Raw genomic sequence first — 25,237 nt, 5'->3', positions numbered from 1 at the left:
GTCTTGTTGAAGTAGAAGTGCTTGTCGGTGATGATCCTCTTGAGGCCCAGGAAGTCCTGCACGCGGCCCAGCTCGCCGGCCGGGTCGCTGATGAGCCGCTCACCGCTCACGAAGAGCATCTGGCCGATGGGGAAGTGGCGCAGCCAGTGCTCCAGGTGCTTGGCGTAGATGCCGATCTGGATGGCGCTCCACGACGTGTCGATGAGGCCCGCCGTGCGGTTTTTGAACGTCAGGCTCTCGAAGGTGGGGATGTCGGGCCGCTTGGACAGCGTCTGCGTGTAGTCCGAGATGGCCCGGGTCACCGGGTCCCGCACCACCACGATCAGCTTGGTGTCCTTGGACATGGCCGAGATGCGCGCGGGCGCCTCGCGCGTCACAAAGTAGCTGGGCGTCTTCTCCATGGTGATCTGCCCGTCCAGGGTCCGCGGCATCAGGTCCCTGGGGAAAGCAAGCAGAACAGAGTCCGGCTCAGAGGAAGACACCTGCTTAGCCACGAGTTTCTGCGGCGACACTTTTTTAAAAAATATTTGTTAATTTTTTGAGTGGGAGAGACAGAGCGCAAACAGGGGAGGGGCAGAGGCAGACACAGAATCGGAAGCAGGCTCCAGGCTCCGAGCTGTCAGCACAGAGCCCCACGTGGGGCTCGAACTCACATCATGACCTGAGCCGAAGTCAGCCGCCTAACCGACTGAGCCACCCAGGCGCCCCATCCGTGGCAACACTTTGAATCCCAGCTTCCCTCTATTACCGGGGACAGTTGCAGAAACGCGAAAAAGTGCAAACAGAGCTTCGTACCCAAAAGGTTATGTTAAGATCCCCATCTCGAGTTTGGAGGCCAGATACCATCTGTGTGAAATATGAAAGCACCTTCCTCTAAGACAAAAAGAGTGGGACAGGAGTTTCTCCAGATCCTGTCGCGGGCGCCACTGCGCAGGAATCCACTCTCAGAGTGGCCCTAACATCAGCTGTCACCACACACCAAAGACCTCTGGATACGTGCCCTTCCTAATAACAGCTCCTGGAGCGCCCGGAGATGGCGCCATCCGGAGTCCTCACTAGCCTGTCTCTGTGTGCCCACCAAGCCTGCGCACGGGTGCGGCGGGAACCCGGAGGGTCCTGACCCACGTGCCCATGTCCCCCTGACCCATCCAGGCCGTACTGGCTTCAACACAGCGACCAGGGACCAAATGCCCTTACTGTAAAAAAGCATGCAGCAGCCTAAAACCCAGGTGAAATCAGAAGGAGGTGTAAACAGATGCAAACTTACCAAGAGGAAATTCCCAAGACCCAGCTCTAAAAGCTTCTTTAAAATACTTTAGATTCCATTAAAAGGAAAAAAAAAGGCTTGTACAATCTCTATCATAGCATTAATTTAAACAAAAGTATGCAGACCAAAACTCTTAACAATCTATAAGAGATTCAGGCCATGATGTGGGTGCTGAAAAGCCGTTTCGGGGGTGCCGGGCTGGCTCAGTCGGTTGAACGTCCAGCTTCGGCTCAGGTCATGATCTCGAAATTCGTGGGTTCAGGTCCCACCTTGGGCTCTGTGCTGACAGCTCAGAGCCTGAAGCCTGGTTTGGATTCTGTGTCTCCCTCTTCTCTCTGTTCCTCCCCAGCTCACACTCTGTCTCTCTCTCTCCTCTCAAAAATAAACATTAAAAACATTTTTACATTTTAAAAGGGATGCCTGGCTAACTCAGTGGGTTAAGCCTCCGACTTCAGCTCAGGTCATGATCTCAGTGTCGGGCTCTGTGCTGACTGCTTGGAGCCTGGAGACTGCTTCGGATTCTGTGTCTCCTTCTCTTTCTGCCCCTCCCCTGCTCACTCTCTGTCTCTCTCTCTCTCTCAAAAATAAACATTAAAAAGGAAAAAAAGAGCTGCTTTGTAGTGGCAGTTAGCATTGAAAGTTAACACTGATTGATGACAGAAGGTTGTGACTTAAATGCTCTCTGGACTGGAGCCTTCCACCCTGTGAAATGGGTGTAATGTCCACCTAACTTCATTCAGTTGTCCATAGGAGGTTTGTAGGGACAGAGAGTTTAGCATTAACAATTAGACCGTCTGGGCTCAAATCCCAGCTTTCTGTGTAAGCTGTGTCACCTTGAGTAACTTCCGTAACTTCTCTGGGCTTCTGTTCCTCATCCATAAACACGAAGGGGAACATACCTACTTTGTGGATGTTCACAGAGGAGGAAGACCATTAATGATCATAACATGCTCTGAACACGCTTGACTGTGTAATTAATACATACCAGCGACTGCTCCTACGAGATGATTATTTCCAGTATTACCGGGTTCGGTCCACAGTTTACAGCACATGGTGGACACAATCGAGCCCATATGTGCACATCAAAAGGAAACGAGATGTGTTGACGAACTGGAGACCGAGTTTCGGTCACAGACGCGCAATCTTCCATTAGCTCTGGGATACAGGCTTCTGCCTGATCTCCACGGGGGCCCGAGAATTTTAAAAAAGACAATTTCCACATCATTTCTGACCAGATATTTACGTCTCAGTAGGACTTCCTGAACCTCCAGCTTCCAGCCACCCCTAATCTACTGAGAGACCACAGCTCCTTTTCCCGAGCACATTTATGGAAATGATGATTGAAAGTTCTATTGCATGAGCCAGCAGCGGCCATATGCGGAGAGAGCTCCTCCTTCCAAAGCAAGTTCGGGGGAAGGAGGTCTTCCCTGAGGAAGAGGGTTTCACAGCGCTGGAAGCATCCCTGGCTTGCGCTAAGTCTGGATTGACCCACTTTGCCCATTAAGCACTTAAGATGACGGTGGCGGTGTCATGGGGCTAATGTGCTGGAGGATTCGGGAGGAGTCCTCCTCTCAACCTAGGCTGCATCCCAGCCAAAAGCAGGTGGTGTCTAGGGGCGTCTGGGTGGCTCAGTCAGTTGAGCGTCCAACTGACTTGAGATCGGCTCAGGTCATGATTTCGAGGTTCGTGAGTTCGAGCCCCACATCGGGCTCCTTGCTGTCAATACAGAGCCTGCTTCCGATCCTCTGTCCTCCTCTCTCTGCCCCTCCCCTGCTCATGTTCACTCTCTCTCTCTAAAAAATAAATATTAAAAAAAAAAGTAGATGGAATCTGATCACGTCCAAGGTTCTTTCCCTGTATTAAGCCACCGGCAACTGGACATTCATTAAGAGTTTACCATTGAGAATACAAGTGATGCCATGATCACGGAGAGAAAGCCAACCAACGGCCACAGCTCTTTGGGGCCATTTTAGGGTAACAGCGGGGGGAGGGGTCTGTCCTCAGAGCCTGTCCGACCCAGCATGAACGGGCTCCCAAATCAGGCAGCTGGGTTGGACTCTCGGCATCCACGGGCTGTGTGTGACCCCAGATAGGTCGCCTCAGCCTGTCTGTGTCCCCATTTTCTCATCTGAACCATGAAGAAAAAAAAGATGATGCTTACATCATCCCTAGGGGTTTGAGAGGCTCTGACGCTAACGTCTGTGCTGAGAATGGGAACTAGTTGGTGTCGGAAAAAGTTATCGGTTACCTTCTGTTTCACAGCACGTGGGTACGGGCGTAAGGAAGCCAAGATTCGCGCACAGGGGACTGTCACCTATTTGGTCCTCCCCCACAAAGAAGCAATGCAGAAGGCGCAGCTCTTTAAGGCAGGTTGGAACCACCTCTGAACCTATGCCGCCTGTATTTCCTCAATGTCCTTTTTATATTAATTTTTATTTAAAAAACAAAATTTTTTACAGTTTATTTTTGAGAAGGGGAGGGGCAGAGAGGAGGGGGACCGAGGATCCAAAGCAGGCTTTGTGCTGTCAGCACAGAGGCTGATGTGGGGCTTGAACTCACGAACCATGAGATCATGACCTGAACTGAAATCAAAGTTGGACCCTTAACCGACTGAGCCCCCCAGGCCCCTCAGTGTTGATTTGAGAGAGAGAGAGCGTGAAACAGAGTGCAAGCAGGGGAGGGGCAGAGAGAGAGGGAGACTCAGAATCGGAAGCAGGCCCCAGGCCATGAGCTGTCAGCACAGAGCCTGATGTGGGGCTTGAACTCACAAACCGTGAGATCATGCTCAGAGCTGAAGTTTGATGCTTAATGGACTGAGTCCCCCAGGCGCCCCCCTCAGTGTCCTTAAAGACAGGGCCCGGCAGTAACCGAAATGGCTCACCAGGCCACTGGGAGAAAGACACCAAAGGATAGAACTAGTAAAAAAGAAACTGGGCAAGCTTCGCTACCCTCAAGTTCAAAGGCAAAGCCTCTGGCCACAAAGGAAGATCCCTTGAACTGCGGACAGATTTCCGGAGCTTGACGGCCCAAGGGTCACCAAAGCCATTCTGGCTGCTACCAGCTCCAAGGAACCCCTCTCTCCCCAGACCGGCCGGGAGTTCGCACACATATGGCAAAGAGCACGCAAGGCGCCCCCAGGACTCTCTTTGATCCTGCAAATGGCAGCCAGGGGACTCTTGCCTCCGCCCATGGGGCCTAGGGCTGCTCTCCCTTCGTGGCTGACGGCTGAAGTGCACAAGTGGGCTCTCCCTCATTTCCGCACTTGCCTCCTAAATCCCTTCCACAGGCTTCGGGGGGGGGGGGGGGCCTCCACCCCACCCCCTTCCCCAGGTCCAGGTCCGGGAGCAAAGGCTTTTTCCATTCTCTTCCTGGCTCCCCTCCCCCGCCCCCTTCCCCGGCTGGGTCTCCGGTCCCAGCACTCAAAACCTCTCTGGGCACAAGTGGTTCCCGGAAGAAATGAAGGGAGGAGGACACACGGCCAAGGGCAGGCCCTGCGCATGGGCCCCGAGTGCCCCTCCCGGCGGCCCCCGCAGACAAGCCGGCCTCGGGCCAGCAGCGAGGGTGCAGCTTAATTGAGCGGCTCATTATGAAAGCCAGTTTCTCAAACTGATCATCACAGCTAATAATTACACAGTGCTTGCGAGCCTGCAGAGAGACTTTCACCTGCATTATCTGATGGAATCCCCACAACGCGCCTTTGAGGTGGGTCCCGCGATCCCCAGATTTCCAGTGAAGAAACAAGCCCAAGTGGAGAGGGCGGCTCCTACGGACGCAGCTCACCGGCCTGCGGGCGGGCAGTGGGGACCAGGTCACCCCCTCCCAGGCCCCTTCCCCTTCCCAACCTTCTGTTTCTTCTTAATCTGATGATAAGCACACACAGACACACACCTGTCCCCTCTTTTAAATAGATCCCTGCCTTTCTTCCTCCCCCCTCTCCTAGATTAGGATCTTAATAATAGGTATTTCAGTGCTGGAATCAGAGGACTGTGATCATAATTGTTCAAATAGGAGTCCGATTTCAAAACAATAGAGCTCTTAGGCTCACCGTCTCCGGCAGTTAGCTGCGCTGCAGGGGGAGCCCGGTACATCAGCGGTTGTGGGAACAGGGCTCCCTCGCCCCCTCTTCGACACCCACCTGGGCACCTGTGAAGTCGATAGGGCCGGACAGTAGACACAGTCTGACGACACACTCATGCCCACGAGAACCACCGTTAGCACGTGCCTAAGGAATCTGGACCCAGCAGAAAGGACCCCGCGTCTTTCATGAGCCCTCAGACGTCAAGGCAGCCGTGTCACGGCCGTCAAGACCCCACAATGACCAGCCCAATGATCTTCTGGGATTATCAGTGACCCTAAAGAGCTGGGCCACAGAGCAGGATACCCCAGGCCCAGGCCGGTGTAGAAGGGGCATGGAGGGCTTTCAGTGTGTCTGCAGAAATTCACAAGAAAGCGACGTGAGGCTCACCCACAGGGCTCTGAACGCAAGGCCAGGGCCCCCACATGGCCATCGTTTAGATGGGTTAATGCTCAGCCAGGATCGGAAATCACTGTTTAGTGGTGTCCCTGGGTCTGGAATGTGCCACATGCTTGTCATTTGCTGATATTCATGCGTTCAGGTGAGGATCTTGCGGTTCGTAGGTTCAAGCCCCGCATCAGGCTCTGCAAGGACAGCTCGGAGCCTGCTTTGGGTTTCTCTCTCATTCTCCCTCTCGGTCTCTGCCCTTCCCCGGCTCATATATGCTCTCGCTCTCTCTCAATCTCAAAATAAATACACATTTTAAAAATCAACAGAACAACACTGTGAACCAAATGGAAGTTGTTCAGTTAATCCAAGACTTGCTAGTTGAGTCACAGGCTTGGAGTGAAGTCTACAGGCCCTCCTCCCTCAGCTGAAAGCAGACCACGTGACCCAGAGCAAGTGCTGGTCACACTCCAAGGGTTACAAAAGGCAGAGAACGCAACAATTGCAGCAAACAAAATGCAGTCAGGTGCAATGCAAGGAGAAGAAAAGGATGGGGCTTTAAAATGTTTTTCTTAACAGTTTATTTATATTTTGGAAGAGAGAGCCGGGGTGCAAGCAGGGGAGGGGCAGAGAGAGAGAAGACACAGAAGCTGAAGCAGGCTCCAGGCTCCAAGCTGTCAACACAGAACCAGATGCTGGGCTCGAACCCACGAACCGTGAGCTCATGACCTGAGCAGAAGTCTGATGCTTAACTGAACCCCCTAGGTGCCCCAAGAAAAGGATGTCTGTTGCCCCCCGGAGGCAGGGTGGGTCAGGAGACAGCCAGAACCCTCAGCCTCGCTAACCTGTGCCACTAGACAGGAGCCAGCTACCTGCCAAGTCACCTTCCCATGGGGGGTTTCCTGCCATAGGGCTTTGGAAACAGAGGCTGGGGGTTCACAAAAGAGCGTCCCCAGGTTTAACGTGGCTCCCATAGGCTCCTCTAAATGCAGACAATTAAAAACAAACCTTCAGGCCCAAAGGCGTAGTTAATTCGAATGAACCAGAGGAGTTCTAAAAAGCCCGACAACTGTGATGTTCTCGGAGGCAAATGTGGCCCTAATTTTCCTGCCCTGCGTCTTCCTCTCTCCTGGAGTGACGCCTCTGCTCCCGCAAAACTCACTGTCTGAACTGGCAAATTACACAACAATCAAGAGGAAGATTATTCAAATGGGTGTAACCTTGGCGCAGCCAAGCAAACGCTGGAGACATTTATGCAAAGCAGAGGGAAGTGAACGCCCAGAGGGGGCGGGGACAAAGCTGTGAGTCCCAGTGGGTCAGGGAGGGCCGGCTCCTACTCAGACTGAAGAAATCTGGGAGGAGCCGAACATTCCGCCTGCCCCTCTCTCCTCCCCCTGCCGGGAGAATGAGGGCCTTGCTTGGTTGCAGAAGTATCCCCACATTTTCTGAACTCCCAGAGATTTTTTTTTCCTTCTTTTTAAAAATTTCTTTCAGGGGCGCCTGGGTGACTCAGTGGGTTAAGCGTCCAACTTCAGCTCAGGTCATGATCTCGTGGTTCCTGGGTTGGAGCCCTGTGTGGGTCTGTGCTGACAGCTCAGAGCCTGGAGCCGGCTTCCCATTCTGTGTCTCTGTCTCTCTCTCAAAAATAAACCACCAATACAAATTTTTTAAAAAATAAAAGTAAAAATTTCTTTTTAAACTTACATAAAATAACCAATCACCCTTGCTGTCTGGCTCTGTGCCTCGGAAAATGGTCAATCAGGACTTAGATATTTTGACATCACAGGTATACTGTTGATTTAAAAAAACAAACAAACAAAGAAAACACCTTGTTTCCATGAAGGCCTCTGTTCTGGTTCCGCTCCTAACAGGCATGTCCCCCTGGCCGTGTCCCTGACATGTTGGGCCTCCGCTTCTGCTCTGTAAAGTCAGCAGGGCCCAGGAGGCTCTGGTGACCGGCCCAGGGCACAAGCCAGGAACCTGCTCTGTGACTTAGAGCTCAGCCTCTGAGAATTCGGAACACAGAAGCGAAAACAAACAGAACAATCTTCACGAACCAGAGGAATCCAGATCCCTAGAAAGGTTATGTCCCTCACGCCGAAAACCAAATAGAATAAATAGAATAGACTAGAATAGAATAAAAGAATAGGATGAAATGAAACAGACTACCTCCTTCCTAATGCCTGCACAGTCCCAAATCTGTCTAGGACCTAAGGATGTCCCCTTCTAAAGGTAAGGCAAGTAAGGGCGCCTGGGTGGCTCAGTCATTTAAGCGTCTGACTTCAGCTCAAGCCATGATCTTGTAGTTGGTGAGTTTGAGCCCCGCACTGGGCTCTGGGCTGACAGCTTGGAGCCTGGAGCCTGCAGCCTGCAGCCGGCTTCGGATTCTGTCTCCCTCGCTCTCTCTGCCCCCACCCTGCTTGCGCTCTGCTTCTCTATCGAAAATAAATAAGATAACAACAACAAAAAAGTTAAGTCAAATAGAATGCCACCTGATGAAGCCACACAGACCAGCCCTCAACGCAAAGACAGTGGGGTCCCACAGAGATTGGGGGGGAGGCGAGATGCACAGAGCATGAGGGGCACATGGGATTTTTAGGGCAGTGGAAACGGTCTGCCCAAGCCCATGGGATGTGCATACCGGAGTGAGCCCTGGCAGAGACTGGGATTTGGGAGACTGTGACCTGTCTAGAATTTGGACACTATGACAAGTCTGGAACTTGGGAGACTATGATGTGTCCAGGCAGGTTCATCAGTTGTGACAAATATCCCTCTCTGGTGGGCGATGCGGAGGGTGGGAGACATTCGACTCCGGGCGGTGGGGGGGGGGTGTCCAAGGGAAATCTCAGCACCTTCCCCTCAATTGCGCCATGAACCTGAAACTGGTCTCAAAATAAAAACTGAAATTTACTTCAAGCCACAACTTGAACCTCAAACAACACAGATCTCATCGGTGTTTGGCTTCTTTTCTTTTTTTTTTTTAAATGTATATTTGTTTTTGAGAGAGAGAGAGAGAGAGAGAGAGACTTCGCACATGTCGGGGAGGGGCAGAGAGAGAGAGGGAGACACAGAATCCGAAGCAGGCTCCAGGCTCTGAGCTGTCAGCACAGAGCCTGATGCGGGGCTCAAACCCACAGACTGTGAGATTGTGACCTGAGCTGAAGTTGGGCACGCAACTGACTGAGCCCCCCAGGTGCCCCTTTGGCTTCTTCTCTGTGAGCTGTTGTTTCCTCCTTGGGGAATTTATGGGGTCTCATGGCCTCACACCCCTAAACCTAGGCCACCACCATATGCCCTTCTCCGGACGGTCCAGTTCTACACTCACTCTCCCTCTGAGCAGCGGGCTCTTCCTGGGATGCAGGGAGTCCAGCAGCCTGGCCCGGTCCACTCTGGCCCCCCACCCCCCAGCATGAAAGAAAACCCTAAGTCCTACATAAAACTGAGATTCTTACACATACAAGATAAGGGATAAAAATGTCAAGCTTTCTGGGGCACCTGGGTGTCTCAGTCGGTTGAGCGTCTGACTTCAGCTCTGGTCATGATCTCACGGTCTGTGGGTTGAGCCCCACATCGGGCTCCATGCTGACAGCTCAGAGCCTGGAGCCTGCTTCGGATTCTGTGTCTCCCTGTCTCTCTGACCCTCCCCTGCTGACACTCTGTGTGTCTTTCTCTCAAAAAATAAGTAAACATTAAAAAAAGAAAAAAAGAAAAAAAATGTCAAGCTTTCTGCCTTGAAAATATATGCAAAAAAAAGTGCCTTATTTTATGAAAGGACACCCTGGGTCCCTAGGGATGCGACTGCTCTGTCCCCTCATCTTGCAGAGCTGGGACCGCCCAAGCCCCTGTGCTCCCCAGGGGAGGAAGTGAGGGAGACAGAGCCGGCAGGCTCAGCATGAGCTGAGTGCCTCAGTCTCCCCATTGCAGGGAGGCCAACTTGACAGGAAGCTTCAAAGCCGCTAGCCACATCCTGAAGGGGAAAGTCCCTGGCAGGTAGTGGGGAGGTGGTGTTCCCCCCAGGTTTCTGGTACCCCAGGCGAAAGTGTTAAAGCACTTTCGGAGGGAAGGGAAAGGAGGCCCGTCCTGGTCACGGTATCCTGTGTGGTAACAAGTGTGGGCTAAGTTCTCATCTTCTCCAAGGCCTCTCTTACCAACCCTGGTTATCTGGAACTGCCCCCCAAATCCTCCCCCATGTCTTTCTACCTCATGACCTTGTTAAGTTATAGCACACCTCCTGGGTCAAACACACACACACTAGAGCCTACCAGCCTCCCCTTTCCTCTCCTACAGAAAGCCCAGGCACCCGTGGACCACGCAGAAACTTCTAGAAACCCTGACTATGGGCAATGCCGGAGAAGACTCCACTCCCAACTGTGGGTCCGAACTCTGGGAAGTTTCTTCTTTAAAGCCACTTTCTTCCCCCTCCCCCGGAGGAGGGGTGGGTGAGAGATGGGTATCAGTTCAGGGGCCCTTCCTTATCTGGAACCTTCTTCCTCTCCTGGGGAGCCTTAAAGTCCACCCTTTCAAAGAGCCATATCTCCATAAATAATTATCTCCATTTGGGGGAGATGTTTGCATATCAAAGAACTCCTTTGGGAGGGCTTTAAAAATAATTTAAAACGAAATTGTAAATAGTCTGTTGTTCTCAAGGTCTCCTGGGTCCCCAGGCTGGACCGCTAGGGCTGCCGGAAGTGATGTCATGATTCATTATAAAGTTTACTAGGCCTTTTCCCCTTTCCTTTATTTTTTTTTTAAGGTAATGGGTAGAAAAGAAGAGAAATATCAAAAGGGCTGGACTCCCTGGGCCTCCTCCTCCTCCTCCAGCCCTCCCACCCCTTTCTCCACCCCCAGCCCCCAGCCCCCATGGCAAGGATTTGGCCTCCATTGTCCAAGAATTTCAATACTGCCCAGAAAATGAAAAGCCCCTGAATGCCATAAGGGGGTGGGGCGCAAAAGAGCATCTCGCTCCTCTGGGTCGACTCAAGATGCCTTTCTTTTTTGGCAGAATCCTCTGTTATAGACGCTGTGTCACAAAGGCCTGAGTTCCTGTTCCTGGAAGGGGCTGGGGGGCAGGGGGTGGTAGGCGGGGGACGGAGAAAGAGGGAGAGAGGGTTTCAATTAAAAGCTAATAGGCTTTTGTGATGAGCTCTCTGGGGTGGGGTGGGGGGAACCTCACTGTGTGCTGGGACCAATCCTGTGAAACCAGAGGAATCCCTGTCCCATTTCCCGGAAACAAACAGAAACATATGCCAAGAAAAAAAAATTTTTTTTTGGATCATTAGAAAGAAAAAGTTTTCTGGGAAGCAGACTTTTTAAGCAAGTTAATCCAGCCCTGCCGTGGGGCGGAGCCGATGGCGCAGAGGACCCGCAGTGCAGGAGGGGGGACACCTGACCCCAGGAGGAGGTGACCGCAGTGCAGGAGGGGGGACACCTGACCCCAGGAGGAGGTGACCGGCTCTGCCCCTGCCCTGCGGGCTCCCTGCGCGGTGACAGTGCAGGGATGTGATCTCCAATAGGCATTGGCTTCAGGGTCTGCAAAGACCTCAAGCCGGGAAGCCCTCCAGCAGCGCAGGGCCGGCCTGGTGGGCTTCACGGGCTCCAGCGAGTCACTCACCATCTTGGCCCAGGACCCTGTGCGTGCTCTGTGCCCTCGGAAACTCGTTGCCAATGTTTGTCAAAAGGCCTCAGCCCAAGAGCCCTGAAGCACTCAACAGCAGCGCCAGGCAACGCGGAGCAGAGGGAAATGGCTAGTCCTTCCTGGCTGGGGAAGCTGGGGGAGAGGCCGCACAGGGCAAGGGGAGGGGGCTTCCAGCACAGAGGATATGCAGTCCAAACTGTGTTCTGGCTCCTTCCTTGGGCTCCGCTTCCCTGCAGATGGGCTGGCTTAAAAGGGTGTTCTTGGGGGAGGCGCCTGGGTGGCTCAGTCAGTTAAGTGTCTGACTTTGGCTCAGGTCATGATCTCAAGACTCATGAGTTAGAGCCCTGCATCTGGCTCTGTGCTGACAGCTCAGAGCCTGGAGCCTGCCTCCGATTCTGTGTCTGCCCCTCCCCTGCTTGCTCTCTGGGTCTCCCTAAAATATATAAAAGGATGCTCTTGGGCTCTCAAATTCTAAAAGAGGAGCCTGACCATCTCCACATCTCCCACCCCACCCCTCCTCCTCCTCCTCTTCAGTTCAGACAGAGACCAGAGGCCAATGTTCAATGGGCCCCGAATCTATGCACCCACTTGTCAAATAGCCCGGTGCCTGGTGGAGTGGAACGAAAAGTCAGAGTTCAAGGTCAGGCTGTGTGGTCTCCAGCAAAGTGCCTAACATCTTGGAGTTGCCTCTCCTCCTCTGTAAAACCGAAAGATTTGTCCTGCCTACTTTACATGGAAAAAAAACTAGATGTAGTTTGCAGGTGAATCTGCTCTTAAAGCAGCAAGACCATACCCAAAGGTTAAGTGGAATGAACCCCAGTCCTGTCTCTGTATTATCTCCTTCAGCAAATGGCTCTACATCGTAGGGGTATTTCTACGGAAATACCGCTAAGGACAAAGAAAACACCAAACTGGTTCTCAAATTCAAAGGCTCATGAAAAAAACAAGCGTCTGAAGGAGTCTCAGCTCCCCTCAATTCTCCACTTGTGCTACGAAGCCGCTCATGGTTGGACTGTCCTCCCTAGTCCCCTGGTAGGACATTAGGAACAAAGGAAAACACAGTGCCCGTTCTTGGGTTGACTTCAATGAATGAGTGTGGTGATCCAAGCCACAGAAGAATGGAAAATGAGGCAGCCTTTCATAGAATAGAAACACAACCTACTTGGGAAGATTCTTTCTTTTCTTTTCTTTTCTTTTCTTTTTTTTTTTAACATGGCAGAGAATAAGGTTTACAAGGAACGAAACAGCCACAGTTTGGGGGCGGGGGTCCATTTGAGGCTGAGGGAAAGAAATAACCCAACTGGCTGAAACCAGATCCACCTAGTGAAGGTTTGATATCATCAGTTACCTTCCTGCCTCCCAGCTGTGCGGCCCGTAGGAGTCTGGGACCAGAGAAATCGCAGTCAACTCTTGACTACAGCCCAAGATAACGGCTCCATCCTGCTCTCTGCTTCCCTTCCACTCAACACACAGAACCCCGTTTTATGGTTATCAACCAAAAACAGCATAAAGTAAATTAGGTCAATAAAAACTCCGAGACATAACTTTAAAGTCAAGCTAAACTAAACGGAAATGCGTACAAATAAACTTCCCTTATCACAGGCTTGAAATAGCTCAAAAAACGTTTTAGAGAAGAAAAGAAGTACTTTCTACCCAGAAAGAACATCCAAGGGAAAGGATAAACTTCAGAGAAAACTGCTGACAAAAGAAAAAGTTGCTGATTCTTATCTTACACTCCTTACCGTCATCAATACCTACTTCATCCGGGTTGGCTTGACCACAGGCTGGAAGCGGACTCAAAGGGGTCTCAAGAAAATGAGTGGCATCACATTGCCAATGGAAACTCCAAAGCTCCCCAATTCTCCCCACCCCTTTTAGAATTCTCAGCTTGAAAAGTACAGACGTTCACTATAGTCCATTTTCAGCAGGAGCAAAGGCCAACCTCCCCAAATTCCCAACCATTGTTTGTCATGGTCAACCATTTATACATGTATACACACACACACACATAGGTAATACATTTGGAACCGATTACAGAGTCCAACCTGACTGTGGATTTCGCGTCCAAGGACAGGAGAGATGGACCATGTTGGGGGTCTGACGTGATGCCCCAGAGAGGATGTGTCATGTGGATATTTCTTACATTCAAGAGAAGTTTTTAGGGGATGATTCTGCCTGCCTGGCGAGTCTTAAAACTTCCAGCAATTCTGTGCTTTAGACACACCATTCTCTCCCCGCCGACCCGGCAAGTCCCCCAAGGGAACAAAACTATAAGCACCAAGGAGATCAAATGACTAAATGGTAAGTGCGAGAGACTGCTAAGAATTACCAGTGAGATTAGCCTTTTACCCTGCGTTCGCCTGCGCGGAACACCAACCCTCTAACTAGTTTTAAGCCTAATGACTATTTCTAAGAACAAAACGTTTGGTGTGATCTTACTGCCCTCCATGTTTCATTTGTATTTGTTTGGATTGTGAATGTTGAGGAATTTTTTTTTAAGTTTATTTTGAGAAAGAGAGAGAGAGAGACAGAGAGAGAGAGAGAGAGAGAAAGTGGGGCAGGGGCAAGGGGGAATGGGAGAGACTAAGAGAGAGCAAATCCCATGTAGGGTCCATGCTGTCAGTGCAAAGCCCAACACAGGGCCCGAACCCACAAACTCTGTCCAAGTCGGATTCTTAACCGACTGAGCCACCCAGGCACCCCAAGGACTTTTATCTTCAAAAGAAACACAAAACAGCAAAACACTGGAGCAAAAATAATAGGCTCGATGAACATGCAAATGAATGAATGAAGGTAAATGAGCCAGCACAATGCTTGATGCTAAATAACTTGGAAGCCGTCATGCAGAGATGCAAAGAGAACAGGGCACAACCCAGAATTGATAAGTTACTGTTGAGCGATGTTGGAAAATGGTGATGATCTCAGGGGCGCCTGGGTGTCTGGGCTGGTTAAGCGTCTGACTTTCGGCTCAGATCATGATCTCCCGGTTCATGAGTTTGAGCCCTGCGTCGGGCTCTGTGCTGACAGCTCAGAGCCTGGAGCCTGCTTTCGATTCTGTGTCTCCCTCTCTCTCTGCCCCTCCCCAGCTTGTACTCTCTCTCAAGAATAAACAAGCACCAAAAAAAGAAAGAAAGAAAATGGTGAAGACCTCAGTATCCCGATGCCCAAAGAAGTTAATTCTAGACCCACATATACATGACATCTCACCCATGACAGTAATGGACACAATTACACAAAAAGGCCATGCACGTAAGGAAGGGCTTGAACCTGGATGCCAAGCTCACTCAAAGAACATGTGTCCTAAGATCAGTGTGCTTCAACGCACCTGTGGGACAGAAGCAAGCTGTGGCCATGTCTCAGTAGCCAACTGGATGCCCTTGAGTCCCGTGGCCACCTTGTCCCTTCAAACTTGCAAGTGGTCACAGTTAACAATGATACAAATGACACTCATTCACCGATTTATATGAATTGTTCTTCATGCTCTCTATTGTCAGAGTGTGACTTATATTTATTATTATAATGATCTGTGTGTGCTGTTGTTGGATTATTTTACTTATTATTTCGCTTTAATTATTATTAACATTCCCTTGCATTCCCGGGAAGCCATCCACTGATGCTGGGCTGAGACACCCCGAAAGGCTCGTTCTTAGGTACTAAGAAGGAAAGCAAAGTAGGAATGTAACGTAGTGTTTATCACAGATGATGATGAAGCAGTCAGTGAGATGGCGGGTACGAGCCATCCATGCCGCCCTCCAGGGCCTTCCTGTGTATTTGGAGAGCAAAGCTAACCAGCAGATACTGTAGACTTGGCTCAAAATAACAAACGTGGAAAAGAAGAATCCAGAAGTTGTGTCCTTTGGGACAGAAGAAGCTTCCTTGGGCTACTCCTGTGAGCAGGTGGAAGTCAAGAAGTCAAGAAGGTAAGATACCGAAGTTTAGGAACCTAAGACAGCGGTTAGGTCGTTTAGCCGAAACTGAAGACTTTTAATTTGTTATTTTTGTTTTGTTTTGTTTTGAGGAATAGTGAAAAATAAGGTTAGAAAGATTAGAAAATGGGCTGGCTACCCCTTCTCCACCCTGCCCAGCCCTCCACCCAGTGCTCCCCGAGACGTCCTTCCAGACGGCCAAGCCAGCGACCTTCATGGGGTCTCTCGTGCAGAGGCAGAGGGAGACTCCAACAGAGCCTGACATGGAGCTCAAACTCATGAACCGTGAGATCATGACCTAAGCAGAAATGGGATGGCTCAACCAACTGAGCCACCCAGGCGCTCCAGGGGGCTGTTTGATGAATGAAGTAGTAAGTGGGTAGATGGACAAATGCTAGACAGAGGCTGAAATGATCTGAGGCAAGGAGAAGCCACATCAGACTGAGGAGGTGAATGGCAGTAAACAGATCTGGGCTCCTGAGTCCTCCTGAACACCGATATAAGAAAATGTGAACAGGGGCGCCCGGGGGCTCAGTCAGTTAGCACCTGACTCCTGATTTCTGCTCAGGTCGTGATCTCATGGTTAATGAGTTCGAGCCTCATATCAGGCTCTGTGCTGAGAGCTCAGATCCTGCTTGGGATACTCTGTCTCCCCTCCTCCTCAAAAATAGATAAAACGTTAAAATTTAAAAAAGTAAAGAAATTTAGAGTGAACAAAAAGAGACCGCAAACCGGGGTGCCTTCCTTCCAGTTAGCTGACTCTAGGCTTTTACTGCCTTTGAAATATTCTGCAACTCTGGGAATCCTAAATTAACAACCTAGCAGTGCAATACAGTTCTTGACCACAGGCATCCGGAGAAAAGCTTTCTGGGGGAGGCTCAGCATTTCCTTCTCCACTTCCCACCGCTTGGGGAACAAACTCCGCTTCCCACCCTCTTTGTAAATTCACAGCAGCATTTCTTTCTTCCGAGTGAATTTATGTTCTTTTGACGGCTCTTCAGAACCACAGATAACACGTGCTTGGTTCTCTCATTAATCAAGAGTGAAATATAAGGCTCAGTCAAGCATCCGACTCTCAGTTTCGGCTCAGGGCAAGGTCTCCCTTGTGAGTTTGAGACCTGCATCGGGCTCTGTGCTGGCAGTGCAGAGCTGCTTCGGATTCTCTCTCTCCCTCTCTCTCCCAGGCCCTCCTCCACTTGTATTCTCTCAAAAGAAATAAATAAACTTAAAAAAATCACCGTAAGTATGCTTTCAATAAGGGGGATGCAAAATAAATGGCATTCTGTGCGTCTGAATGGGAAGGGGCAGCGGGACTGAAGAAAGGCAACTAATTCTAGGCTGTTTTGTAGGAAGGAAGAGAGAAAAGCCGGCAACGCAGGGCAGAGATGGGAAAAGACAGAGAAACAAGGATCACCTGCGGGGTTTTTTTTTAAATAAAAATGTTTTACTTATTTTTGAGAGAAAGACAGAGCGTGAGCAGGGGAGGGGCAGAGAGAGAGGGAGGCACAGGATTGGAAGCAGGCTCCAGGCTCTGAGCTGTCAGTGCAGAGCCGGATGCAGGGCTAGAACTCATGGACTGCAAGATCATGACCTGAGCTGACTGAGCCACCCAGGCACCAGAAGGATGGCCTGCAGTTTTTATTTTACTTTTCAATTTTTTAATGTTTTTATTTATTTTTGAGAGAGAGAGACAGCGTGAGCAGGGGAAGGTCAGAGAGAGAAGGAGTCACAGGATCTGAAGACAGGCTCCAGGCTCTGAGCTGTCAGCACAGAGTCTGACCTGAGGCTCAAATTCAGGAACTGTGAGATCATGACGTGAGCAGAAGCCAGATGCTCAACTGACTGAGCCACCCAGGCGCCCCTCGCCTGCAGTTTTTGAAGCAAGGTGGGCGGGGCAGGGGGCGTGGCACCAATGTGTTCCAAATTCACCCGCATTAAGTTGTAGCTTCTCAGAGCGTTCAGGGCGGAGTCAGCAGCAAAATGCAGGTCTCACCCAAAAAGTGTTTTAAACAGACAAGGATTTTGGGTTTTGTGTCCATATGTACATATAAAAAAAACCCCAAAAACCAGAAATTGAAAGAAGGCAGATGGCACCCCAAATTTTGGTCCGGGAAGGCCAATTCTGGGCAGGTGGGTCAGCCTGGGGCGGGTGGACAGCCCGTCTGGGAGGCACATGCCAGAGGCAGGGTGCAGAGAGGGGGCCGCCTCTCCCTGAGAGGCTCAGTGGTGTTCCCCATTCGAGGACAAAATCAAATAAAGGCCTTTAAGCTGATACTTTTCCAAATGAGTCAGTCCATTTGCAAATCCCGGGGAGGTAGGGGGGACACACAGGCTTAAGCCCCTGAGCAAACAACCACCTGAAGGAGAGAAGAAGAGATGTGATGTGCAGCTCTCGGAGGCCCCGTTGGCACACTGGGGAAATTGATCTCACTCAAGGCCCTGGAAAGGCAGTGCCCCACCCCGCCCAGCTCGCACAGGGTGCAGCAATTCATTTGTCGCTCAAGGCAGGGCCACTACCAGTATCAAGCTGAGAAGTGGGATCATTTGAGAACAGGAAGACGCCCCGGGAAGCCAGTGCCCGCCCATCGTCTTCAGATGTCTCCACGAACCCGGAATTCCTGGAGAGTTCCTTAGGACACAAATATGGGACCGGTTGGAGGAAGGGCTCCCTGTCGCGGGGTGGGTGACCCTTCAGCAATTACTCAGGACACAAAAGAATGGTGACTGTCCCCAACTGCCAAAGGACACACACGCAGACTCCACAGACCTGAGGCTCTGGACAAAGGGCTATTCCCCTGTAGGGCCCACAGAGAAGCCAAGAAGGGATGGGCGGTCTGTGAAGCAAAGGCACATCTGTGACACATACACAGATGTTGAAAATGAGCTGTGGGGCCCCTCAGAGAGCCTGGCACAGTCCACCAGCCACGTCCCAGCCAGGAGGCTCCGGCACGACCATCAGAAGGCTCACTGGATGGTGGGTTAGGAGGTCAGTGGCCAGAGCCCAGCGGACGTGCCTTCTCTGTCCACGCAATACTGTCAGCATCACACTTAGGCCCCATGAGCTTTGCTCACCCCCCAAACGTTTTGCCTACAAATGGGACACACCTCCGTATTTTGAGAAGCATCCCCATGACGGGCTGGCTTAATAATGGGGCTCCACGTGGCCTCGGGGAGCCACAGAGACACGGATCGCTATAATACCTGAACTTCCGGCAACAGGAAAATGATTCCGGGGGTGCTTGGGCACCTCAGTCGGTTACGTGTCCGACTGACTCAGGTCATGATCTCAGGAACTCGAGTTCTGACAGCCCAGAGCCTGGAGCTGCTTCGGATTCTGGGTCTCCCTCTCTCTCTGCCCCTCCCCCACTCAAGCTCAGGGTCCGTCTCAAAAATAAATAAACATTTAAAAAAAGAAAAAGAAAAATGACTCAGCCTCTGATAAAGAATACGCAGGCTTCCTTTTTGTCAGAAGATGGTTCTCTCGTTGTGGACCACGAGGAGGTCAGTTCTGAGATCTGCCCCCTCCCCTGATTCACCAAGAAGGGCTGCTTCTCTAGGATGTGGCTGCCTCTCCAATACCAACCTTCTGAGGGGACATCTGTGAAATGGGCCTGTGCACCATCTTTGAAATGGGCAGGATGAGATTGGGGGCCGTTAAGTGGGGCCGCCCCAAATCAAACACTGGGCAATGGCAGAGCCTGGATTTGGACTTCAGAATGTTCAGCTCTGAACCTCATCCATCCAGTTCTCGACATTTCTAAGGGCCTCCAAGATTAAAAAAAAAAAAAAACCCAATGCAGCAGCTGCCCACATGACCCATCTGGTATCACTGTCCTCTTCCCACAAGGTTCCCACCCTCTCTCCTTTTCGGATGAGAAATAAAAACACTTGGTTTTAAGTTAATTTGGGGAATTATATGGGGGCATAAATTATAATGAAAAAAACCTACTTGCATTAAATGAATGTGTGTGTGTGTGTGTGTGTGTGTGTGTGTGTGTGCAGAGAGATTAACTTAGAAATTGGAAGCTAAACCTCTTACTGGTTCCCTGCACTCCTGCTCTTCTGCTTTTATTAGGGTTCATTTCTCACTCAACCCTACTGAAACAAATGATCACACACACGAAAATAATCAGATTAGCTTCTCCCAAGCACAGCCCTACGTCCTCTGTCACTGCTCCCGGTGTGGCTCGAGCCCTTAGTTTTTTCAGCGGTGTCCGTGTTCTGCAGGAGGAAAGCCCTCGCCCCGAATCCGAGGACCCGCGTGACGGGGCAGCGTGGCTCAAGGCAGCATGTCCAGAAAGTTCTGGAATGAAGGGAAAGACTCAGGATTTTTCTCGGTCGGCTTTACAGGTGTCCTGGACAGACCCAAGGTCATCTCCTCTGCCCTCCTTCCCTTTAACGAAACCAGGCACGGAAAGGAAAGCCGGTTCTGGTTCCGAATGCCCGGAGGCCAGAAGGCACAGCTCCACCCGCCTCTGGGAGCGGGGAGACGTAGGAGGCTGAGCCAGGCTGAGGGAGGCTCCCAAACCCAGAAACAAACAGGCTGATAAATTAGTGCTGCCAAAGCCGCTGAGCTGAGCCCCAAGAACCCATTCAGTAGGCTGCCTCTTCTAGCTCATTAACTATTTGAGATTACCATCGTACGGGGAGCAGCCTCTTAGCTGGAAATTGAATTAGCCTGGCTATAAACCAGGAATGCAGACTGGAAAATCATCCGAGGAGCGATTCCTGGGGAGGGGACAAAAAGAAAAAACCCACAGCACCAACAGCTCTCTTCCCAAGCATCATCCCCCTCCGGTCTTCCAAGCTGGTCCCCTTCTTTGCAAACGCCCTCCTGAACAAGAAGAAAGACGGCAAGGGGAGAGGGGGCGAGCCTCTCTTACTTTGGTTTTCGGAGAAAACTGGAATTGCGCCCGGTGAAATACCGAAAGAGGGGGCTTGGGATTAAATGATCAGAAATTGGGCATCCAGAAAAAAAAAAAAAGGAAAGATGACTTCAGATTAGTAAAGAAGAAAGGGAAGGGGTGGGAGGAGGAGGGGGGGGACTGGGGGAAAGAAACCCATATGTACACCCCCTCCGGCCCCCCCAGGGGTCGGTGCAGACAGAGGTACCACCTCCAGTAACAAGGGCGGCAGGCACTAATTGCACATTCAGAACAGGTGTGTGCCTGCAAAGCCACCTCTTAATTACCAGGTTTGGCATTTTGGCACCAGCCGCCCGGCCCTGCTCAGCTTCTAACAATGCTGGAGCCGAGCGTCCACGGAGCCGTTCTCTTGCAGGTCCGAAGAGCTGAGCAGTGGAATTTCTAATTACATGGCTTTAGGCTTTCCTCTAATGAAAGGCTCCATCCAGACAAGCAAAAAGCAACCGGCTTAGGGGACGTGGGTCCCGGAACCCATCCTGAGAGCATCTCCAGCGACTGCCTTGTTTTCTGGGTGGCTTCTCTTCTGATGGCTAGCGAGAGCCAACCGCGTTTAACGCTATTCAACGGCATCTTGTAAATCCCGCTTCCAAGCTGAAATACTTGAGAGAGAGAGAGACAGGAAGAAAAAGTGCAGGATAGGCAGTGCTACCCTAGTGACGCTTGGGAGTCACGGTTAGGGCTCACTCTCCAAAGACCTCAATCCCTCTGACGCTGTCCTATCCTGCTTGTTACATTTTGTCTCTGCTCACCCTTCCCTGCATCCACCACACCTTTTCACGCAGGCCTCCTTGCCTTTCCACCTGTATTCCTCTGGCCAAGAAGAACCCTTCCCCACACGGTCTGCACACAGACTCCTCTTCACCCGCCAAAACCTTAACCAGGGTGTCCCCTCCTCTCTGAAGCCTTCCCAGTGGAGATCCTTCCCCACTGAGAACAGGTCTCCCTCTGCGACATTTTTCTGCCTTAACCAGGTCCCTTCTTTTTGCACGTATCCAGGTTTATTCTACGTAAGCCGTCACAGCCCCTGCCTTCACCCACACTCTCCCTGGCCAGTCTCTACAAAGTGGTCAGGGCTTTTCTAAAAAGTAGGTCAGATCCTGGCCCTCCCATTCACAGAGCCCCCAACTGGCATCCTCATTGAGATCACAAAGACTTTCCTCTCTGTCCTCCCTCCCCCAAACCTCTTTTGATCTCTTCACTGTGGCCCCAATGCCTTCTCTGGGGGCACATTCCCACCTCCCGGACCCTCAGGTACCCCTTCTCTTCATTCAGGCCTCTCCTCAACATCGCCTCTTGAAAAAGGCCTCCCATCTAAATTAAAGTAGCTCTTTTCTCCCCGCTACCCCTTCCAAGGCTCCGTCCTGTTTTATTTCTCCGCTGGCTCTTATCGGTGGGAGTATTCTAGTTTTATTAGTTCACTTGCTATTCTGTTACTGCCCGCCTCCCCAGTAGAATGTAAATTTCACGAGGACAGGCTCGTGCAGTGCTGATAAAATAAACCCACAATAATATCTGAGAAATGAACAGACCCTTGCAGCCCTGGAGTCTGGCACAGAATAGATGTTCCATAAATTAATCAGATCTACGCAGCCATAAGGAACAGAAGCAACACCAGTGGATGGCCACATCCAGGGACACCCAGAGCTAAGTGAGGTCCTTGCTAGTTCTCTGTCCCTGCCGCAGGTCTCCAGTGGACAGGGTCCTCAGCGGTGTGTCCCTAATGCGGGCTTCCCCCTGACGGTCCCCTCAATACACGCCACGGAGTACAGAGAAGCCCAAGGACTTCACAATGGACGCGGAAAAGCATCAAATCCACATCAGAATGTAACTAACGAGCAGCAAGTGGCCAGCCGTTTCTTCCTGGAACCCACATGTTAAACGTGAGTGGGGCCGCCGTGTAGGACCTAAACCCACGGCTGAACCTGAACCTGAACCTGAACAGAGGATCCCTGGGCCACACCAGGAGGCTGAGCAACCAAAGGGGACAGACATGGGTGCCCATCCCCCTCCCGCCCACAACTGACATCCCCAAAAGCCACCATCTGGGAGGGATGAGGTGGCTCTTTTGATCAAAGACCTTAAAATGCACAAACGCTTAAGTCCTGAGGAAGCCAGCGCATGTGCTCCCTGGTAAATGCTCTTTTTATAGAACTCACACAGAAAGCCGCGAGCCACACTCGGTATTTCTGTTTCCAGCTGAGACAGGAGGAAGACACAAGGCTGGGAAGAGCTGAGTGAAGGACTGAACCAGAGGAGACAGAGGAGGAGGAGAGAGGCCGGTGCAAAAGGGGCCGGCCCTGCTCACCTGGGCAGACCACTAATCAGGAGCCCCCTGGCTGTGCTCTCCTGAGCCCCCCTTCCCCACCCTCCAGGGAAACAGAACCCCAAGCCACATGGGATGAGTGACTGCAGTCACTTAAAAAAATTTTTTTTTAATTTTTTTTTTAAATTTATTCTTGAGAGACAGAGAGAGACAGCATGAGCAGGGGAGGGTCAGAGAGAGAGGGAGACACAGAATCTGAAGACAGGCTGACAGCTCAGAGCCTGACACGGGGCTCGAACCCACAAACCATGAGGTCACAACCTGAGCCGAAGCCGGACTGTTAACTGACTGAGCTACCCAGGCGCCCCGAAGTCACTTTTCCATGGTGACACAGACAAGGACAGGGCTCCTCCAACACCTCAAGCCCCGGAGCAAAGGCCTTTGAGGACAGTCATCCAAATGACCCAGGAAGACAGTAGGGAGAGGTAGGGTCTGTTGCAAGTGAGGAAAGAGAGTCCCATTCCCTCTCATGAGTGCTACAGGGAGCAGACACTTGTGCGAAGAATTCCAAGAGCCACATGCAAATAACCCAGCAAGGCTGGCTGGTGTTCATAGTAGCAAACCACCTATATGTACATTTTCATTTTCTTGCTTTTTCCTTCTTGAAATAGCAAATTATTTCATTTTCCTCAAAAACACATGAAAAGAATTCAAATGCAAAGCTCATGTAACATCTGAGAATTTCTTTAGTAGGAGAGGCTCAGCTAGCCATCCCCCAAATCTCTCTGGCCAGTAAGATAAAGTCTTCGCTTGAAACATTTAACTTCTGAGCCACTTTTCTCTCCCGGTTTTCCTCTGCCAGTCTTGACACTTTCTCTGCTCCACCCCCCACCCCGGGGGATACTTCTTTCTGGGTCTTTTTCTGGAGGGCTGTTTCACTCTGACTGCTTTTCTCTGCTTTCTGGGACAATTAATTGGCCAGCAAACTCCTACCCATGCTTCAAAGCCCAGGGCAGTGGTGGCCTCTCTTGGGCCCCCTCTCTCTCTACTCCCACAGAAATGTCTCCCTTTGTTCTCTTCTTTCACCATGGCCTTTTGACCAAGATCGTGAGCACCTTAAGGCTTCTGACAAGGGGCCTTAGAAATCTTATTTTCCCAAATGCTTTTGAAATGCCTGACCCATTCTCGGTGTTCAAAACCGGTCTGGTGCATAAAATCAGATCGCGAACAAATGAATGGTAGACCTCACATTCCATCAGTAGTACCATCTAGATGCCTTGGCCATGGCTTGGTGAGAAGTCTGCCTTATTGCCTGATTTTCAGAAGGCCCCACAGAAAGAGAAGATGGGTATTAAATATCTCGCTAAAAAGATACGTAACTTTATAGGAAGGGAAGGGAGATAAGAATGAAAAACTAGCCAAGTACATGCAGTGGGAGACCCCAGTCTGGTGTGAAAGGGTCCGCCTCCACCTGTGAGAGGCCTGTGAGAGACCTCTCCCCTGTAAGCAAGAGCCCAGGGCAGAGGTGAGGGGGGCGATGCAAACAGGTGTTAGAATTTCACCAAATACAAGGAGTGGATGGGAAGCGTATCAGAAGATAAGAAGGCCACTCTAGCAAGTTTAGAGTGCTCGGAGGGGAAATCCAGATGCCCCTGTAACTTAAGTTCTGTACAAACAAGTAAACGAATCCCCCTCTTGCTCTCTGTAAAAGGTTTCACGCGCCTCCTTTCCCAAGGACACCTAATCTGAAAGTTTCCTTCGTTTTCCGGTGCTGTGCGTAACAAGAACACTTCCAAGTGTTCCCCCTTGGCCCCAGACAACCAAAGGGAAAATTCCAGGTTTAAAAAAAAAATGTTTTTAAAGTGATCGGCTCCGTCCGCAGCTCGAGGCTGCCCGTGTTTCCAGGCGGCAGGTGAACGTGATCTCCCAGGGACCTCAGCATCCTGTCCGGGGTGAGCAGTCATTGTGGGGGCTCTGATACAAGAGGACCCCTCCGCCCTTCCCCTGCGGCACCATCAAACACTGAAGAGCCGGCGCGCTTACCTTTGAAAGCAGACAGAAGCTTCTTGAAGGAACGCTCAACCGACAATTAGCCTGCTCAGGGCACACCAGCTAGGCGAAGCCTTGTACAGAAGGTTGTTAGCAAGACCTGACTTGAAATCCTCATGAGTGAGTCGGCTTCCCCAGGCCTCAGCCTCAGCGACTTTCCGCCCAGGTCCCCTGATTTTACCGTGATCCTCTCTCTTCTCTTTCTTGACTTTTTCTGCACGATCACCCTGGGTCCGGGGGCGGGCGGTTAAAGGGATGGCCACACATCAGGTGTGTGGTTTTTTTAATGTTTTATTTAAGAGGGAGAGAACGCACGCAGGGGAGGGGCAGAGAGAGAAAGGAAGACACAGAATCCGAAGTAGCAGAGACGTGGGGCTCGAACTCTCGAGATCATGGCCCGAGCTGGAGCCGGACGCTCAACCGACTGAGCCACCCAGGGGCCCCGGAACACAGGAGGTTTGCGGTAACTTCACAAGTGGGAGAAGCACGGAGCCTAACTTCAAATCAGAAGGGCCATTGCTGCCAAGTGGCTAAAGGTGGACAGAGAGAGCACAGGGCCCGGGGTCAAACTCTTCAAAACGTAAGAAACCCGGGTCTGCTAACATTCCCCAAAGTGGCATCAGGACGGGGACGGCTTCATGGGCTCGCAGGTGAGACTGAATGAAAAGAGAATCCTGTACCCGGTGGGGGGGGGGGGGGGGGGGGGGGGG

At 51.2% G+C, this 25,237-nt stretch overlaps 1 protein-coding gene across 1 annotated transcript in view; it reads right to left on the bottom strand.

The window, feature by feature from the left end:
• The window catches only part of LOC115282706 (heparan sulfate glucosamine 3-O-sulfotransferase 3B1), a gene marked incomplete at its 5' end in the record, with an annotated part of 42,154 nt that overhangs the window by 3,872 nt on the left and 13,045 nt on the right, over positions 1 to 25,237 (bottom strand). Inside the window, one exon of the mRNA XM_029928852.1 lies at positions 57 to 438. Within this exon, the coding sequence (XP_029784712.1) occupies positions 57 to 438 (382 nt within the window). The remainder of the gene's footprint in view (positions 1 to 56; positions 439 to 25,237) is intronic.

The sequence above is a fragment of the Suricata suricatta genome, chromosome 17 (genome assembly GCF_006229205.1).
Source record: "Suricata suricatta isolate VVHF042 chromosome 17, meerkat_22Aug2017_6uvM2_HiC, whole genome shotgun sequence".
In the NCBI taxonomy this organism is placed as follows: Eukaryota; Metazoa; Chordata; class Mammalia; order Carnivora; family Herpestidae; genus Suricata; species Suricata suricatta.
Note: the sequence above shows the minus strand (reverse complement) of the source record. Positions and strands in the feature narration are given on the sequence as shown.